The sequence below is a fragment of the Phasianus colchicus genome, chromosome 18 (genome assembly GCF_987193195.1).
Source record: "Phasianus colchicus chromosome 18, bPhaCol1.hap1.1, whole genome shotgun sequence".
Classification (NCBI taxonomy): Eukaryota; Metazoa; Chordata; class Aves; order Galliformes; family Phasianidae; genus Phasianus; species Phasianus colchicus.
Genome location: NC_143453.1, coordinates 9,593,711 through 9,610,509, shown reverse-complemented (window position 1 = coordinate 9,610,509; position 16,799 = coordinate 9,593,711). Strand labels below are relative to the sequence as shown.

The following is a 16,799-nucleotide window of genomic DNA, read 5'->3' as shown; positions in this document are numbered from 1 at the left end:
ACAAAGTGTCCCTCAATACTTGCTCAAAAAATCTGGGGTTATCTTGATACCAGGACACAATACCTTGTAATCTTCAAGCAAAAATTAGAGAAATAACATATGTAGGACTGATTGCATTTTAGAAAACACTGATGCTTAGAAACATGCATGAGAGGACTTACCAATATATTTTACTTTGTCCTGTGACAAGAGTTCTTTAAATGGCCTTCATTTACCAAAGCACATGTAATAGTAGCTGTGAATAAACCCTAAACTTCTGGTGTCAGCTGCTGGAGTGAGACAGGACACCAAAGGAAAAAAGGACAGCAGAACAGCTCTGCAGAAAATACACCCTCAAAACTAAAGTTCTCAGCTGCCTCTTTTTGACCAGCTCTGATGGTTTCATCTGGGGACTTGAATGCTGAAATGGGTTTCCCAAGCAATCTTATCACAAGAAATATCAAAGTATTACATGTGCATTTATTTTTAAGCCTGTGGTTTGTGTAGTAAAAACTGGGCTTGATCGTTATGGTGTGGAAATGAAAAGCAGCCAACACTCAGATCTTAATTCAAACCATGCATTCCTTTACTGCGTATTTCTTTCTCTCCTTTTTGTCCAATCTGCTAATGCGACATTCCTTTCCAGTGGGAATTTGCTTGTATTTGCAAGGGAAGAATTTAGATTCTTATCTAAAACACATCGTTTCTCTTTCCCATGCTGCTTAATCCCTTTATCATAAAAGGTGCCATTACATTCATTGCTCTATCAGTTTAAAGAATATAGAAACACAATTTAAAAGTAATTTACACTGCAAGAACAAAGTAATGAATCCACACCATAAAAATACCCTCAATATCCATTACTTAACTCTGATGTCAGTGAACTCCCAGAACTAGTTTTCATGAAGGACATAAGCTAAAAAAGGACAGCATTGTGTCAATCCAAAGGGCAGGGACGTGTAAGAACTCCAGCTTGTCATCCTGGTTCAAGTGACACTGAGCACCTCACCTCCTATCAGAGGGAAAGCTGACATCTTGCAGGACACTCCCTGAGGTTACAGATGACCTCATAGTGCTGGGTCTTGTCACTGATGTCAACACGAGCTACACGCATGGAGGAGAAGAACTTGGCCTTTAAAAAGTGCTAACACTGCTCTTTTTTTATTCCATAGAAAATATCTTCAGTTTTCTAGTAGCACTGAGAGATGCTTTAATACATACAGCTATTTATTAAGGGCTTTCTTTTTTCTTTCTTCCACTTTATCCACTGCCATTTCAGTTCACTGCACTACATGCCATACCCTACAGTGACGAAAAAGCTCTGATATGACTGAGTTTCCCCTGAAGAGCTAGCAGAAATGTAAGAGTCCTTGAAGCTCATTCAGATCTGAAAACACTTAAACACTGAAGATTTTCTTTTATTTACATTTTGAAGAAGGCTTTAAGATAGCAGTGTTTATTTGAACAAGTCTGCAAGCCAAATGGAACAGCTTTCCTACCTGAGCAGATTGCCACTAAAAACAGACTGTGCACAGCTACAGTTTCCAAATTTTCAGAAAATATTTCAACTTAATGCTTAAAATTTGGTTAACCTCCACTTACTTTTAGGCACCTAAATCATTGGTCCACTTTCAGCATTACAGAACTAGCCATTGATTTCAAGAAACGGAGATGTGGGTTCAGCATCCCACAAGGTCACCTCAGGTAATTAGTTGCCCAACGATGGATAGAGACACCTAATTTCAGGCATCTGAGAGTAAAAGGAAGGAAAAAATGGTTTATTACTTCAAATTGCTAAATGTTTGGGAAAACTGTGAGCCTTTTCAGGACTTGTGCTTTGGTTGCTGTGTTATCTGTGCAGAAACAATGTGTATAACCAAGGAAATAATCTAGTCACTATGTTCACTGAAAGTCACAGATAAAATACTGAATTCATTCCTATGATATTGAAGGATCTGTAATATCACAACTGTAAAGTGCTTTATGTTTTCTATTGCACAATGGAGATGTACTGCTTAATCTGATAGGATCAATATTGTGCCTGCCAGAGTACCAAATACCCAAGCATATTTGTTAATATATTTTGAGGCTTGGGCATTGAAGATACTAAAGCAGAGCTAAGGAAAATATTTGACTAAGAACACACTGACATATAACAATATTGATATATATATATATATATGTAATTATTCCTGAGAAAAAGGACTTCAGCTATCCTAACTGCTGTTTTGTTTCTCAGCTGCATCAGTGTGGCTCTTTGTAGGCTCAGGCAGTAGGGACAGCAGCATCGCCATGCTGCTCAGCACTACACCAAGCAGAAGATACTGCTCAGAATAGAATAATCATACAGAATGCCCAGTCATTTCTGTAACAGAAATGTGCCACTTGGAGGAAACAGATACTGTTTCCCACAAGAAAATTCTGCTTCAACAAAAATATTTCACTAAAATTTTGTTCCAAAAGACAGACACTGGGAAAAAGTATTACAAAATAGGTTTACATGTTATTATTTTTTGTTGTTGTTATTTCATAACTTGCCAATTGATGTGATGTAGAATGTCATTTCATATCATACTACCATGCCATAATACAATATGAGATGCCATATTGTACACTGATGATGTCGTGTATTAGTATGTCTTAATGTTGTGTTTTGATAAGTATCTTTGCATACTCAGGCCTACAAATCTGAGTAATTGATGATATATCTGTCAAACTTTCCAGATTCACAAGCTCTTTTATCTGCAATCAAAGCCATGATTCTTCCAATGTTGTTGCCATAGAAATGGTGTTCTGTCTACTTATGCAATTGGGTTAGGCATGCTTCAGCTTTTACTTTTATGGTCTTTGTCTGAAGACACCATGTCAGAAGTGGTTTCTAAGCCCTGGAGAAAGGGCATAAATGGGTTAATTAGATAAGATTCTTAGGTCTACAGGATAGAGTAAATTGAGCAGATGGGCAGCATGTCCTCCTAGTTTGGACATTTTCCTGTCACAAAGTTATAAAACAATCTAAATTATTTTCATGTTCTAGAAAGTTAGGTAGCAATAATGACAAAAATGGGCCATTAAGGTTGACTTGAGATGAAATACAGTTTCTCTGAGAGGAGTAGATGTAGGCAAAGCTAACTGCATGGTCCCCAGCCCCACTCCTCAAATTGACTGACTGAGCAATGAACATAGATACAACATGTTTTGCTGCTGCTGACCCTTGTCTGTTCCAATACAACTGTTTGCCTTGGTCTGGTGTTAATCCTCTTCCCTCTTTTCTACATGGGAACTGAGGACTGCTTGAAAGCCTTCTTTTCCAGAGGTGGAAATCTGCTGGCTTAAATTAAGGATCAGCATGTTGACACCTAATGAACTCCTCAAAATCTATTTGAAAAATAAAAGGACAGAGGAGACTGGCAGCCTGTGAATCCAGGAGGAAAAAGAAATGAGGAAATGTATTTGGCTTTATTTGGCTTTCTTCTGCCTCTACTTTATAGCTCTTCAAAATATAAAATTGTTGTGATACACAGAGCTCTTTGCTCTCTGGCATGGAAAACAAGGGCATGCTCATATAGCAAATAGAGATCACTGTCCAGAGACTGTTGCAAAAATAACAGATGTTGCATTATTTAAAGAAAAGGTACTAAAAATGTAAATAATGCAAACTTTAGTATAGCCAGAACTCTTAGTGTGGATAAAGTCCATATCTGAAAGGAAGAAATGAGGAGACAACTCCAGAGAAACTCTACAGAAAAGCAATTGCTGTAGACATGAGCTAGGATTACTTGTACACTTGATACTAAAATATCACATGTACTTTGCGTTGATAAAACACTGTCCCCATTCCAAAAGGCAACAACAGTAAAAGCTGAAGTGTAAACTACCTGCTTAGGAGTATGAAGCAGTTCTTGAGCAACAGTTGTAGCCACAATTGCCCGGCTGCTTGCTGCGCTTGGCTGAAGAAAGAGTGAAAGCCCAGCCACCATCTGGACTCCAAGGTCTGTTATGGTCACTTTGTCATCTAGAACAGTCACTGTCTTCTCTGCCAGGATGGAGTCAGACAGAGGAGACAAAACCTTTAGAGAAACACAAAAGAATCAATTTAGAGAAAGGCCGATAATTTAAAATAATATCTCTTATGTTCGTTATTCTTCTTGTCTCCAAAGCTTTAAGCATAAAACCTAGTGGGAGAGTGCACTGAAAAGGCAGTCTGATTTCAAATGGCGTGTGGGAAAAAACATTCAATACAGAGGTTATTCCTAAGGGAGATTAGACACATTTAGGATTTGTCTCTGCTTCTTTGCCTAGTAATTCCCATAGTAGGACATCCTTCCCTTTAACAAAATTGAGAGCCATACTGCTGTCTTTATGGGAACTTTGGAGGGCATTGTTCACACATATATTGTCCTCTCCACTTTCCCCATCTCATAGACAAGCTTTATTCAGATTTCGTGCATTGGGTTTCTTCAGCTGGAGGAGAACTGAGACATGATATTGTCAATTTCCACTATCAGCCTTTCAGGGTTAATTCACCAGGCTGTATTTTTGTATCCTGAGTTAACGTTTAACTAAGTCAAAAGAAAATAGGCATTATCTAAAGGTCTTTGTGTTATAAAGTCAAACGATGCTCATCAGTTGACTGCTGATAGTCTGCATCTATGTGGGACAGGGACTCTGACTTCTCACAACCTGCAATTGCTGCCTTTTCTAAACGCTTCTGAAGGCTGCAGGTCCCACTCCTGGTCACTCAGCATGTCTTGCACCGTCACTAGCTTGGTTGAATTAACACTGTGTGTGACACTCTAGAAGGTCACAGGAATGTAATGGGAAATTATCCTGTTTCAAGACAGAGGAGAGCTGTATGGTATTTTGTGCCCATGCATAGATTCTCTAAGTGAATGGTAGAATGTGGCAGTCCAGAGCACAGTACCTGCATTGTTGTCATTCCTACTTCCCGTCCGATTAGAATCCTTCCTTCCTGCAGCTTGGCAATGTGAGGTTCTTCCAGCTTCATGAAATCCATTACAAGGTCTGTAATGTCAAACTGCCAATCTGAGCCCAGCAGGTAGCTCAGCTGACCCCAAGGGCTGGAATCCTCAGCTACAAACTGTGTCAGGACTCGCACCATGGCATGTTGGTACTGGAGAGTGCATCCTCTTCCTTTCCGTTCATCTTCATCTTCATCATCACTGTCTCTGGTGGGTCTTTTTGATTTAAAAAAAAAAAAAAAAAAAAGAGTAAAGAATTGTTTTCAGGAAAATTAGTGAAATTAACACTGGAGTGCTAGTGGAGAGGATTCCCTTAAGTTATTAAGCCCTCCCTTCTGTTGTGTTATGATCATTGCTAATTTGTGTCTATTTAGTACAAGAAAGAACAATCGTGCTGAATTGGACAACAACACTTCTTCATCTAAGTTGGTATGTGTGAACAACAGTTACTATCACAAAGTTTTATACTCTGTTGCACATGATAGACACAAACAGAACAAGAATTCCATAGGCTTTCAAACCTTTATTAGACCTGCAAATGTCCAGAGCAAAACTAAAGATTCCAGTGCTGCTGTTACACAAGGAAAGATTTTGGGTGCAGAAGCAGCTGTTCTTACTGAAAGTTAAAATCAACTCTATTATTTCACAAAAATACCCAGGAAATCAAGCATCTCAAGCACACCTTTTGTTGGAAACCACGGGGACTCTCCAGCCTTTTATTTGGCTCAGTTCTGTGTCTGAAATGTCTATCTGAAGAGGCAGGCGTGGGACCCAGACTGTGATTTGCAGAGGAGCACTCAGATACTGATACGTGAAGTTCACGAGCACATTCACCTTGCCTTTCATTTCTTTGCCATTGACATAAACATAGTCACATCTATCAGAAACCTAAGGTGAGGGAGAGAGAAAGAAGAAAAGGTAATTGTTGAAACAACACAGGCTCTAAGGGTAACCATCAAAGCTCAAAACAAAACAAACCAGAAAAACCCAAAAAAGGCTCTCTTTTTTTGCATGTTAATGACAACCTTTTAGAATGGGAGCAGATGAACACAAAAATTCATTGTTGGCTCTGAAGGTGCCTGAAAACTGGATACCAGTTATGAAAGTAGTGGTTGATTCTCTGTTTGCTATGCACTGTTCACAGTGCTGTGCAATTTGAAATGAGCCATGCTCCTTCACAGCTTGGCCAAGAGGAACTTGAGAAACCATGACAGGTCTCAGTGGTGGCAAGCAACAAATCGAAGCTCTACCCCCACAAGTTTTGACCTTCAGCAGGAGGTGACAACACTGCTTTCAGTCCTCAAAACAAAGCTGACTTTGGAGTGGATTTCAGCCACTGCAGAATAACAGAAGTCTATTCATTCCCTCTGCAATAAACATTATCTGTTTGTAAATGTTTACATTTTAGTTAAAGCTGTAAAGTATTTCTAAACACTGCAGTAGATTTATCATTAACATGTAAATACTGTCTTGAAATATAAGCAAGTATTATCATAGCCATGTAAGAGTTATATCAGTAATCACATCTTTAATCAATGTTGTAATTTACAGACCATTGAGTTTTCTCATTTATTACTTTACTGAGTACCAGTGATAAAATCACTCCCAAATATATAAATCATTAAGAGGGATGCAAATAGTACAAAGTGACTCCACGTGATAAAGTCATTGTCATATCTATTCCTAAAGGTGTCATAAATGTCTGGGGAAATCCTGTGGTACATTAATCATATATTAAGTGGCTAGCAATGGGAGCTGTTATATTATTAAATGAGCTGGCATGTCTGCAGAAATTAACAGTAAACCCAGCAGATTTCTTCCACTCCTGTTCTTGCTCCCATCCCATCAGATACATTTCATCACCCATAACAAATACTGGCAGTGGTGGTAATGTGTCTCTCCACCTGACCATATACCATCATCTGCTCCCTTTTATTCCCACTCAACACCATTTCGTTCTAATGAAGATTTCCAACTGGAAACTTTCACATCTTCACACTCATAGAAGAGATGGGTGTCCTTTGTGATCACAGATACAGGAGCTGAATTTTTCCCAGTTTGCCATATACACCCCACTTTGTATCCTTTGTCAGGTTTCAGCGCTGCCCACATTCTGGTAAAATAATTGATTGCAAAAGGAAACTTCAGAAAATATAATACAAACATTTTTGTGACTCATTTACTAAGAAGGTTGTGCTGTGGCTGGGCTCTGCTGACTGAAAATGGTACTACAAGCTACAATAAAAGGCCCACCAGCTTTTCTAGGCTTCTCCCTCTGACCAAGGTTTAAAAGTCTGACGGTATCAACACAAATGGCATGCCCCATTTTTACACATGTTAACTGCAATGGTAATCAGAAACGGCCTTTGTTCACACCAGGCTGTTTCAGAATGACTGCTCAATTTAATCTATGGGTACTATGCAGCAGAGATGTATAATGTGATATGTACTACAATGGAGTGATTCACAACCCTGTCCTACATTTGCTGCTGTGACTTTCTACAGTGCCTTTGCATCAGCTTCACCCTGGGAGCAGCAGCATCAGGAAAATGTTTCTCATGAAAATTACTACAGAACAGGCAAGCGAAGGCTACATGTCAGGACTTCCAGCCTGGACTCCTTGACAACATCATCTCTGCCTAGAGCATAATTACTAGCACTCACTGGGGCAGTCAGCTCCCATATTTGAGCTGCTGTTATCTAGCACAAGCCTGCTGTCCTGCTGCTGCCGACTCCACTGCACGAAAACAAGTGGCCAGTGGCTGACTCTCAATGCTTGGCAGCATCAGATCCCCTCTTCCAGCAGCTGACAATGTCTCCCCATCTCTGACAGAAATTTGGGAATTATCTTAACCAGATTTTTAATTCTTTGATGGCTGAAGTTAAAAGGAATTAATATCTAAACAAAATAACAAAAAATTAATGTTATCTAGAGCACAACATCCTCAGTGAAAGTACAAGGAAATCCTGGCTGACACTGAACTGCTTTCTGTCTTCCTCTGTGATCTCAGGAAAGTCAGTTCAACTCTTTCTGTCTGTTTTCTCCCACTACTGCAAGTAATGCAGCTCAGGGAGCCTGGGTCAGAAGTGTCAGAAAGTCACAGCACCTGGAGAGCAGACCAGTTTCTAGAGCCAAATCAGAGGACAAGACTCTTATCTTTGGGTCAGCTGATAAAGCAGCTTCAGATTTAACTCTTCTTTCCTTAGCTCTACCTTCCTCTGAGCAGGAGTCTTTGGGGAGGCTGGTCAATGAGAGCTGATTGAATTATGCTTGGAGCAGTAGCCACTCCCCTTCTGAAAGTCCATTCTGTTCATTTCTATGGAGCTGATCCCAAAGGCAAGTGCATCAGCCTTTGGAGTTAGTTGAACAAGCTTCTTATTTATACACATAGTAAGCCACATGCACATGCTGATAAAAGATTCCTGATAACATATTTAGCTTCAGTCCTACCAGATCTGGTCTAGGTGTATGATTTAATATTATCTAAAGCCCAACACTGTCAGTAACAGAACAAATATATCTGTCAGGGAAAAAATACAATAACAATAGCAGCAAAACTGCTAGTCCTAAATGGTCCTGGGCTGAGATCCAAACTCTATCTGTATTTGTAAAGCTGCTATATGCCTTCACGGGTATGCGACAAACAAATGGCTAAACAAATACATATAGCATCCTAAGGAAGTGGCTGTTGCAGCTAACAAGCAGCCCTTAAAATTGCTACAGGTTAATATTTAGTACTAGACATGCATCAGCAACAGTGGCAGGTCTTTATGACTTGCACTGAGAAAAACATTACTCTCTTCACCAAATACAAGCAGCACTAATGTCCTTACACATGCTCCTTCTTCTGTTCCTTTATTTCCTATAAAGACATAACACAGAGAGAGTATAGGAGGAGCACAGCTGATACGGTATTACTGCATGCATTTCAACTTTGTGCCTTCGGGTATTCGTTGTTCTTGAAGTAACACTGATTGCTTTTTACAAAGAAAGGCAACAGACTACCTAACTTGTGCTGTACAGGGATGAAAGGGAGAAGGGAACAGTATCTCAGCATCTAATACACAATGTGAAGGCTAACTTGCTAAGCGGATGCCCCTCACAAAAAAAATGTAGGAGTTGTGTGTGCTGCATCAGTCCACTTAGCTCAGACTAACTCAGTCAGATGGAAGTAACAGCACAGCCAACTTGTTAGAACAATTCAAAGCAGCCTTGATGACACTATTTTGATCTTTACACGCATGGGGTTTAAAAAAGATGAAAACAAGAACGGTGGGGACAACTAAAAGCACTGCCCCGTGGAATCATAGAAGAAAGGTGGAAGGGTAATAAATTAAAGAGGATCATGTTAGAAATCACATTATTTTTAATTTAAAAGGGATTTTTGTTTACCTATTTTGGATAGATAGATGAAAGACTCTGTTTCCTCCAGGGCTTTGCAGTGCTTCTGAGAAGGTCACCAAACATCACAGTGACCAGCACTCGGCTGCCCACAGTACCTCACAAAGTCTCTGACAGAGACTGCAAGGCTGGAGACTGAGCAGAGATCTGCGTCTCTTCTCTTGTTGTATTTATGCTTTGACTACGAAAACATTTTCTGTCTGAAACAGCTTTTTATCTTTAGCTACAGAAGAAGTGAGAGATGATGAAGGGAAAGGCTGCTTAGCCACCACCTTTAAGTGATTGTTTTTTCCTTTCTGCGTAGGAGATCGGCGAGGAGTTTTGCATTATAAAGAGATTTCTGATGCTATTTCAGCAGTTTCTTTCATTATTAAGCTGCATTGAGCTACTTTTCTCCTTTTCTCCATTTTTCTAACTTCTTTCTCCAGGTTAAAACTAAAATAAAGAAGCTAGATGGCTAAAGATGGGGCTAAGCACAGTTCTGCGGGGATTTCTACTTTGTTTCTCTTTTTTCCTGGCATTGTATTTTTGTGTCCCTTTGCTACAAAGGCCATTGTCTTTCCAAATGGCTTGGACAGATTCACTCTGCAACAAATCACATTTTATTGAGCTGACAGAGCAAACTACTGCCTGGAAATCAGAAGAAGAGTCATTCTTGAATCACTACCTATGGCACTCTGACATTGTGATCTGGGGAGTGAATGTACTTTTCCACCTAGGAATGAACAAATTAACTGCAAGAGATATTGGGATTCCTAGTACCAGTCAAATGCAAAACCTCTGGGTCTTCCTTTTTCTTACTTATTTCAGATTAAGGTCTCGATCCCACAGTGAGGCCTGTATTGCAGAATTGCAAGAATCGAGATGGCTATCACAACACGAGCTGCCTGTCACACCATAAGGGGTGTGACAACGTACTGCCTTGGACTCTGCAGCTATAAAAGGGCTGCTGACACTTCTGAAAGAGTATCTGCCCTTTGTTGGCTTCATTCTGCTACAGATTACTGAGAAATCTTCATCCAATTACTGCTGGAGGCAGATAGTTTAAAAAAGACAAATATCGTGTCAAATATAAGCTGGGAATGTCTTTCAAAAGATGGCAAACTCAAAACTGTCTGCTCTGGTTTGTGTCAGTTGTACACAGGAGTGGAAGGAGTGACAGCTATAAGACCCACAAATAGATGGTACCAACGACGTGAGCCTAGCATATAGCTTGTTTATCATCCAAGCAATTTTTCACCTCTAAAGACATTAATCCTTAGCAACAGGTCCCTGAAGGACAGTCCTGAAGGACAAAAAAGAGAAGCTTTTAATATGACAATGCTGTTAAGTTTATGAAAACTGCAAATTTGTGAAGAATCTGTCTGTCTTCTAGGAACAAATCTCTGTGGCTTATCCTTAACTAAACACCCTGAGGTTTAAAATTCTCAAAACTTTTAAATGGAACAGAAACAAAGAGAAATGGGAAAGCAATTCTGGGTGGACCTGCTTGAGTAGGGGAGGTGGACAAGGTGACCTTCAGAGGCCCCTTTCAACCTCACCTATTCTGCAATTAAATAATTTTATGCTATGATAATGCTAGAAGTCCTTCTTATATTCATTAGCTTTCTACACCTAGAAAGGCTAATTGCAAATAAAGACATAAATATTTCAATATCCGTGGGATAAATATTTTAAACATTACTTTTGGTAGAGTTGCTTTATGAACTGATTGGCTTCCATCACTGGAAGGTATGAAAAAAGCAGTAGAAGTGTCAGGGAAATCAAAGGGAAGCAAATGCGGTAGAAAAGCATCTTGATAAGTACTTCATAGCATGTTAGCTGACTACTGCTCTGTAAATACAGAGGAAGACTAAAATGATTAAAACCAACTTTTATTCTTAGAGAGAAGCTTTAGGTGTGACTGGCATGAGCAGTGACTGTGGGTGATGAGAACCTTGCTGAGATACATACATAAAGTAGAGGCATATTCAGCTGGAGGCCACTTTAAGTAAAATAGGCCAAAATGACTTGTCAAAAGCTACTGCAGGTCAGGGTTAGAAATGTGAAGAGTTGTGCTCTTTCCTCCTAGATCGTTTTTTGAAAAGTGAGGCCTCTTCAATGAAGTTTCCATTGAGACAGTAATACATAAATCCAACGTAACTCTGCGTTCAGCACCTGGTGAACAATTTGATGTTCCCAACTTCTCTTGGAAATAACATCAAGATGCCAAAAAATCTGTTTCCCTTCAGAATAACCCTCAGAATAATGTCTGAGCTGCAAGAGCAGGAAACCTGCACACCAGGTATGGCTGTGCCACCATCCTTGCAGTCCTTCACGTCTGCCACACCTGACACGGAGTGCTTTTCTGTCACTCACAGCTTTAATACGACAGACAAAAAGAAGCTTGCATTTCTGTTAAGAGACCATGCCTCACAGAGATGTTACTCCTGCCTTTTTTCCACCTCAATCTGCTTTTATTGTTGAAAGAACATACTTTGTGTGATGAGACCAATATTGCAGTTTTGAAGAATCTGATCTCAGGTTTCTGGAAGGACGCTGTCTCTCAACAAGACAAAGCAAGAATGAACATCCTATTTATGAGCAGTTCTGGCCTTGATGGGCTCTCTTCTTGGGGACCTGTCCAGGCCAGTTTTGTGATACAAGGCTTCCAATCTGTTCTCTATGACTTGAGCTCACATTCTCCTCACTCTAATTTTGACAAGACAAAGAAGCATTGCTGTGTGTTTTTAAACAAATTAATCCTTATTAATCCTATATAATAATCCTTATAATATATATATAGTAATATATTACTATTTATTAAGCCTGTAGTGGCTCCTCTGATGATCATTCCTATCAGGCTGGGAAGGTCCAGAATCTGTTATTTTGAGTAAACCCATTTGCTTATTTCTGTTATACTAATGTAAGTGTTGCTATGTATCCAAAGGTTACATAAACGCTTAAATATTTATGAAAGCACTTCTATGAGCAAAAAGCTTTTTTCAGTACCTCTTAAAGGAATCTCAATTTCAATGAGAAAACTTACAGGATAATTAGTAAAGAACAGTGATGCTCAGCACTTTTCAAAGATATGACTCTCTTACAATTTCAGCTCGGCATCATCACTCTTACATACCAGAAGGGCAACTGAAGTACATGAAGGTTAAGCTTTGTGAAAAAAGTCATTCATCCCATTAATAAATACAGAGCACCAGAATGACTTATCCATTAAGTATACTAACACTTAAATATCACACAGAAAATGCTAGGCAGTGATAAACCATTCCACCAGATTTTGAGGCATTTTTCTAGGATTTTGTAATATTTGCATCCTTGCTGTAGAACTTGTTCTGCAATAATTTTATAACAATATTTTCTGCAGAAATTTTAGAGGTTTTCAGACTATGGTTCTATAGATTAAGAAAGTCTACGTTACATTAACGTTAGCTGATGGCAGCTGTTTCAGAAGAGGGATTTCAGTGCCTGATTGAGTAACTCTGAGAAATCAGTAACCTGCTGCTGGAAAATGGAAGCAGATTTGAAGGTCCTTAGTACTTATTCTCTCATACTAGACTGTTTAAACCTGATAAGAGTTAAAGCTTCAGACACGAGCTCTTCCACAATCTCTGGCATGATATTTACAGCTCTGTTGCACTCAGAGCAGCCTTTATAAAGGAGGTATCCATTACAGGAGTTGCTAATTGCTAGTGTGCCTTGACTTGCCAGAGCCACTCCCTGTTTCCACTGACTTCAGCTGGAGCTGTGCTCACTGACTTGGAAAGTGAAGCCAAGAACTCCCCTCACCAGGAGAGCATAGAGACAAATACAGCAATGAAGACTTTACCCTGATAAGGCTGTCATAATAAATGAAAGGCTTGATTTTTTTCCTGTTGCAAGTAAGAATAAGGTTGAGAGTTGCTTTATATCTGTGACCCAGCGGAATAAAATGAATTTGTTTCTGGAAAATATTGAGGACTAATCACCCCCACTCTGGAAACAGTGATGAAGGAGCAGGGCAGCTATTACACTTTAATAAGTGATTAAAGCCACTCTTAGAATTAACTCTCTGCAGTTTTCAGTGGACAACATGGCCTCTGCTTTCACGTTGCGCTGTGCTTGTGAACAGCTGCCATGTTCCAAATGTGGTTTCAATCCCTGCAATCAGCCCTCAGGCAAAATTCCCAGCAACCCGCACTAATAATGCAGGGAATGAGCCCCGAGCACTGAAGAAAAGGAGAGAACTCTGTAAAGTCAGGGCCATAGTTTAGAAGCAATTTGGACTCTCTCCTCTGAGAAGCATCTGCATTTTCAGTATCAGCAGCCAGATTAGCAAAACTAACTAGAAAACCCCCAAAGCTAGAGAGCATTTCTTAGGGAAAAGGCTGTACATTATCTAATCTCATTACAAAGATTTTGCTGGCAGCTTTGCAGAGCAGAAGCAGTACATTTAACTAACTGAATATCATTCACTATGACAGAACTGAGAGAGTAAAAGGGGCAAAAAATGCCAGCTGAGGCTGGAGGGCATCTATTTGCTCCCAAATGACCAGCTTTTGAAGCTCAACTGTAGCTGTGCCGAGCCACAGGAGCTCTCTGCAGATCCCATTATCACGTAAAACAAAATCTGTCTTGTTTTGTGCACTCTCAAGTCAAGTAATTTCTGAAAATGGGGCAGAATAGAGAGTTTGGCTACTGCTCACTAGGGATGCACCAGTCTACACATACAGCGCAGTCCCAAATTTCTTGCATGTCAAAGCAGGGTGAATGCAGAGACTTTTAATTTCATCCAACTACACGTTTTGGACAGTAGCTGCACATCTGAGAATATCACATTGCTTGTGGTTACCTAACTTCATACGTATCTACAGTATACAAATTCACACTGTGTATATTACAGCTATTAGCAGGGAAAAAAGGAAAAAGAGAGGCAAAACATCACTTTTTTTAACTATATTGTTCAAAAAGATCTGGAGAAAACATCTAATCCTCCCATCAAATCTATAGCTGCCACAAGACTCATTCTATTTCTCCCATTCTCTTCCCTCGTCTTGAACTTGCAGCTTTCAAGTTGATTTTGAAGCATTTTCAGGCATTGTTATCGCCACTTTGCTTTGATTTTTCATTTGGGATGTATAGGTTTTCCACTCCGGCATCACTAACACCAGCAGTGAACTGCGTGAAGGCATGAGATGACAGGGAAAGCAGTCTGCATGGCTATGGCTCAAATGCTTCATTAGCTGCCTTTGAAATCTTTGCCTATTATGTGATGGCAAGGTATTTACTCCTTTTATTGCTGGATTCAAGTAGCTCAGATTATGTCTATTTTGAGTTTCAATTTCAATTGAGACCGACTGTTTGGGCAATAGTGTTATACATTAATGGCAGAACATCTTCTATGAAGGCTCCACATACGGCTGTCCTCTATGTTGTATTTGCATCTGACACCACTGTGCAATCAGGTTTCATTTTTCTGAAACTCCTCTGAAGTTTTTTTACTTTGCTGATATGTATTGATCCCTGGAAATCACAGGGCTATGAGAAGTATGGAGGAGGGCAAGGAGGTGGATTTTCTCTTTGTAATTCTGTTCAGAATACATATCGTATTGGATTTACCAGAAGAAAAGCCTACAAAGTAACAGGGCTTAAAGAACAGCAAAACAATGGAATGTCCATGCTGTGACTTTCCTTGTGTTTTCAAAGCTTTTTACTTTCACACAGATCACATGGTAACACGGTATCAGAAGCAGAAAGAGGAGCCATCAGATAGAAAAACTGCTAGTTTTGCACTCACAGAGATACAGCTGCTGCTTTCAAGGCTATATCAGAATGTGGTGAGTTGGAACTGTATTTGCAGTTCATCAGCCACTGCACATTCATTTGAGGAAAGCGATTTGTGCTGGCCCTTGTGGTTTCTGCACTGTGGGGGGAAGCACTGGCAGATCCTATGCTTGTTCAGAGCCTGCTGCTGTGTTCCCTCAGCCCCATGCAGGGAGCATACCTGGCTCACAGTCCAAAAGCAGCACGGTTGTGATGGTTCTCAGAGCAGTGTCACACAGACAGAGCATCCTGCTCTCACTTCTGGAGCTAACCAAGGGAAGGCTTGCATACCTGAGAACGAACACAGGCTCCTCACAAAGAAGAATGCAACTTTTCTACTTTCCTGCCAGAAAGTTTCAGCTCCTTATTTTTCTTATTTTTCCCAGTGAGAGCACTGCTGCAATTTTGGCTATGTGGATGAAGCACCTGAAAGAGGCATCAGAGCTATGTGAACAGCTGCCTTTGTGCCACAAGAGGAGGAGGACTGCTTGTAGCTGTGGGTGCTTCGACTGAACCCTTGATGCTCCCACCAAACCACAGAAGACAGCATTACTTGCAGGCATATGGTCATAATGGATCTCAGGAAATCATGTTTCATTTCTTCTTTCATCTCACAGGACTGAGTTAGGAAAGAGATGTCTTTTTGTCTAAACTTTATCCTCCTACTCGTTACTCAGCATTGACATCTCTAGAACAGTTGCACCTAACTAACAAATTCCAAATAGAGGTTTCTCTGATCTAAGTAAAAGCTGAGCAATAAATCAATTGCATTCTATTCACTGTAGCATCTTTTAATTGGGGGGGGGGGGGGGGATAGCACTTTTCCTTGATCAAAAAAGCTGGTAGGAACAACTGGTTTGTTCTCATCAGCTCCTTGTTCTTATTTTCTCCTACAACCTAAAACAGAACGTTAAGCCCTAAATCCTCTGAGTCTTGAAGGCTTTACAGTGAAGCCCCATACAAAGAAAACACGCATGTGCTGCGGTGCAGAAATGCAATAGAGGTTTGGATGCTTTCCCTGCTATGTGTAGCAGCATTTGAAAGGTATGAGAAAAAAAATGCAACTTGTCCATGATGTGCCAGGGTTTCTATGGGCTGATTTCTTCTGGAACTCTGTTTCCCTGTGAAATCACCATCTGCATCAGCACACTTCATCACAGCCATCACCACATCATTACTCGCCTCCAGATGCAGAGAAAGCAGAGGGAAGAAACCTCGGAGGCCATGGGAAGCTTTGTTTGGAGCAGACTTTTCTTGCCTCTGACTGATACAGAATTTCCTAATTCTTGTATTTTGGCAATATCCATAACTTTTCATTGAACTAAGTACAGTTATCTCCAAATTATGCTTAGGAAGCTCTGATTCCCTATGAGACCACTCCTGTAACGCTAATAGTGTAACCTTTTAATTTCAATAGGAAAGGAATCAGATCTTGAATTAGTCCTATGGAAAGTGACAGAACAGATATTTAGGTCATTCCTCAACAATCTCAAGCATTTCCATACACTTCCATAGATATTTATAGATATATATTGTTATAAAAAGCACTTATTTTTGTTATGGGTTTTGTTTTGAACCATGGTACTATGATGAGCCATTAAGGAGCCCGAGGGACTGTCCCTATACTGTTAAAAATTCAG

The 16,799-nt window shown here is 40.0% G+C and overlaps 1 protein-coding gene across 4 annotated transcripts in view; it reads right to left on the bottom strand.

The window, feature by feature from the left end:
* The window catches only part of TMEM132C (transmembrane protein 132C), a 179,964-nt gene that overhangs the window by 4,542 nt on the left and 158,623 nt on the right, over window positions 1–16,799 (bottom strand). For all 4 annotated transcript variants that reach the window (XM_090152718.1, XM_090152721.1, XM_090152719.1 and 1 more), the window contains 3 exons: window positions 5,641–5,846; window positions 4,901–5,174; window positions 3,855–4,046 (listed from right to left, as the gene is read on the bottom strand). In XM_090152718.1, the coding sequence (XP_090008844.1) occupies window positions 3,855–4,046; window positions 4,901–5,174; window positions 5,641–5,846 (672 nt within the window). The remainder of the gene's footprint in view (window positions 1–3,854; window positions 4,047–4,900; window positions 5,175–5,640; window positions 5,847–16,799) is intronic.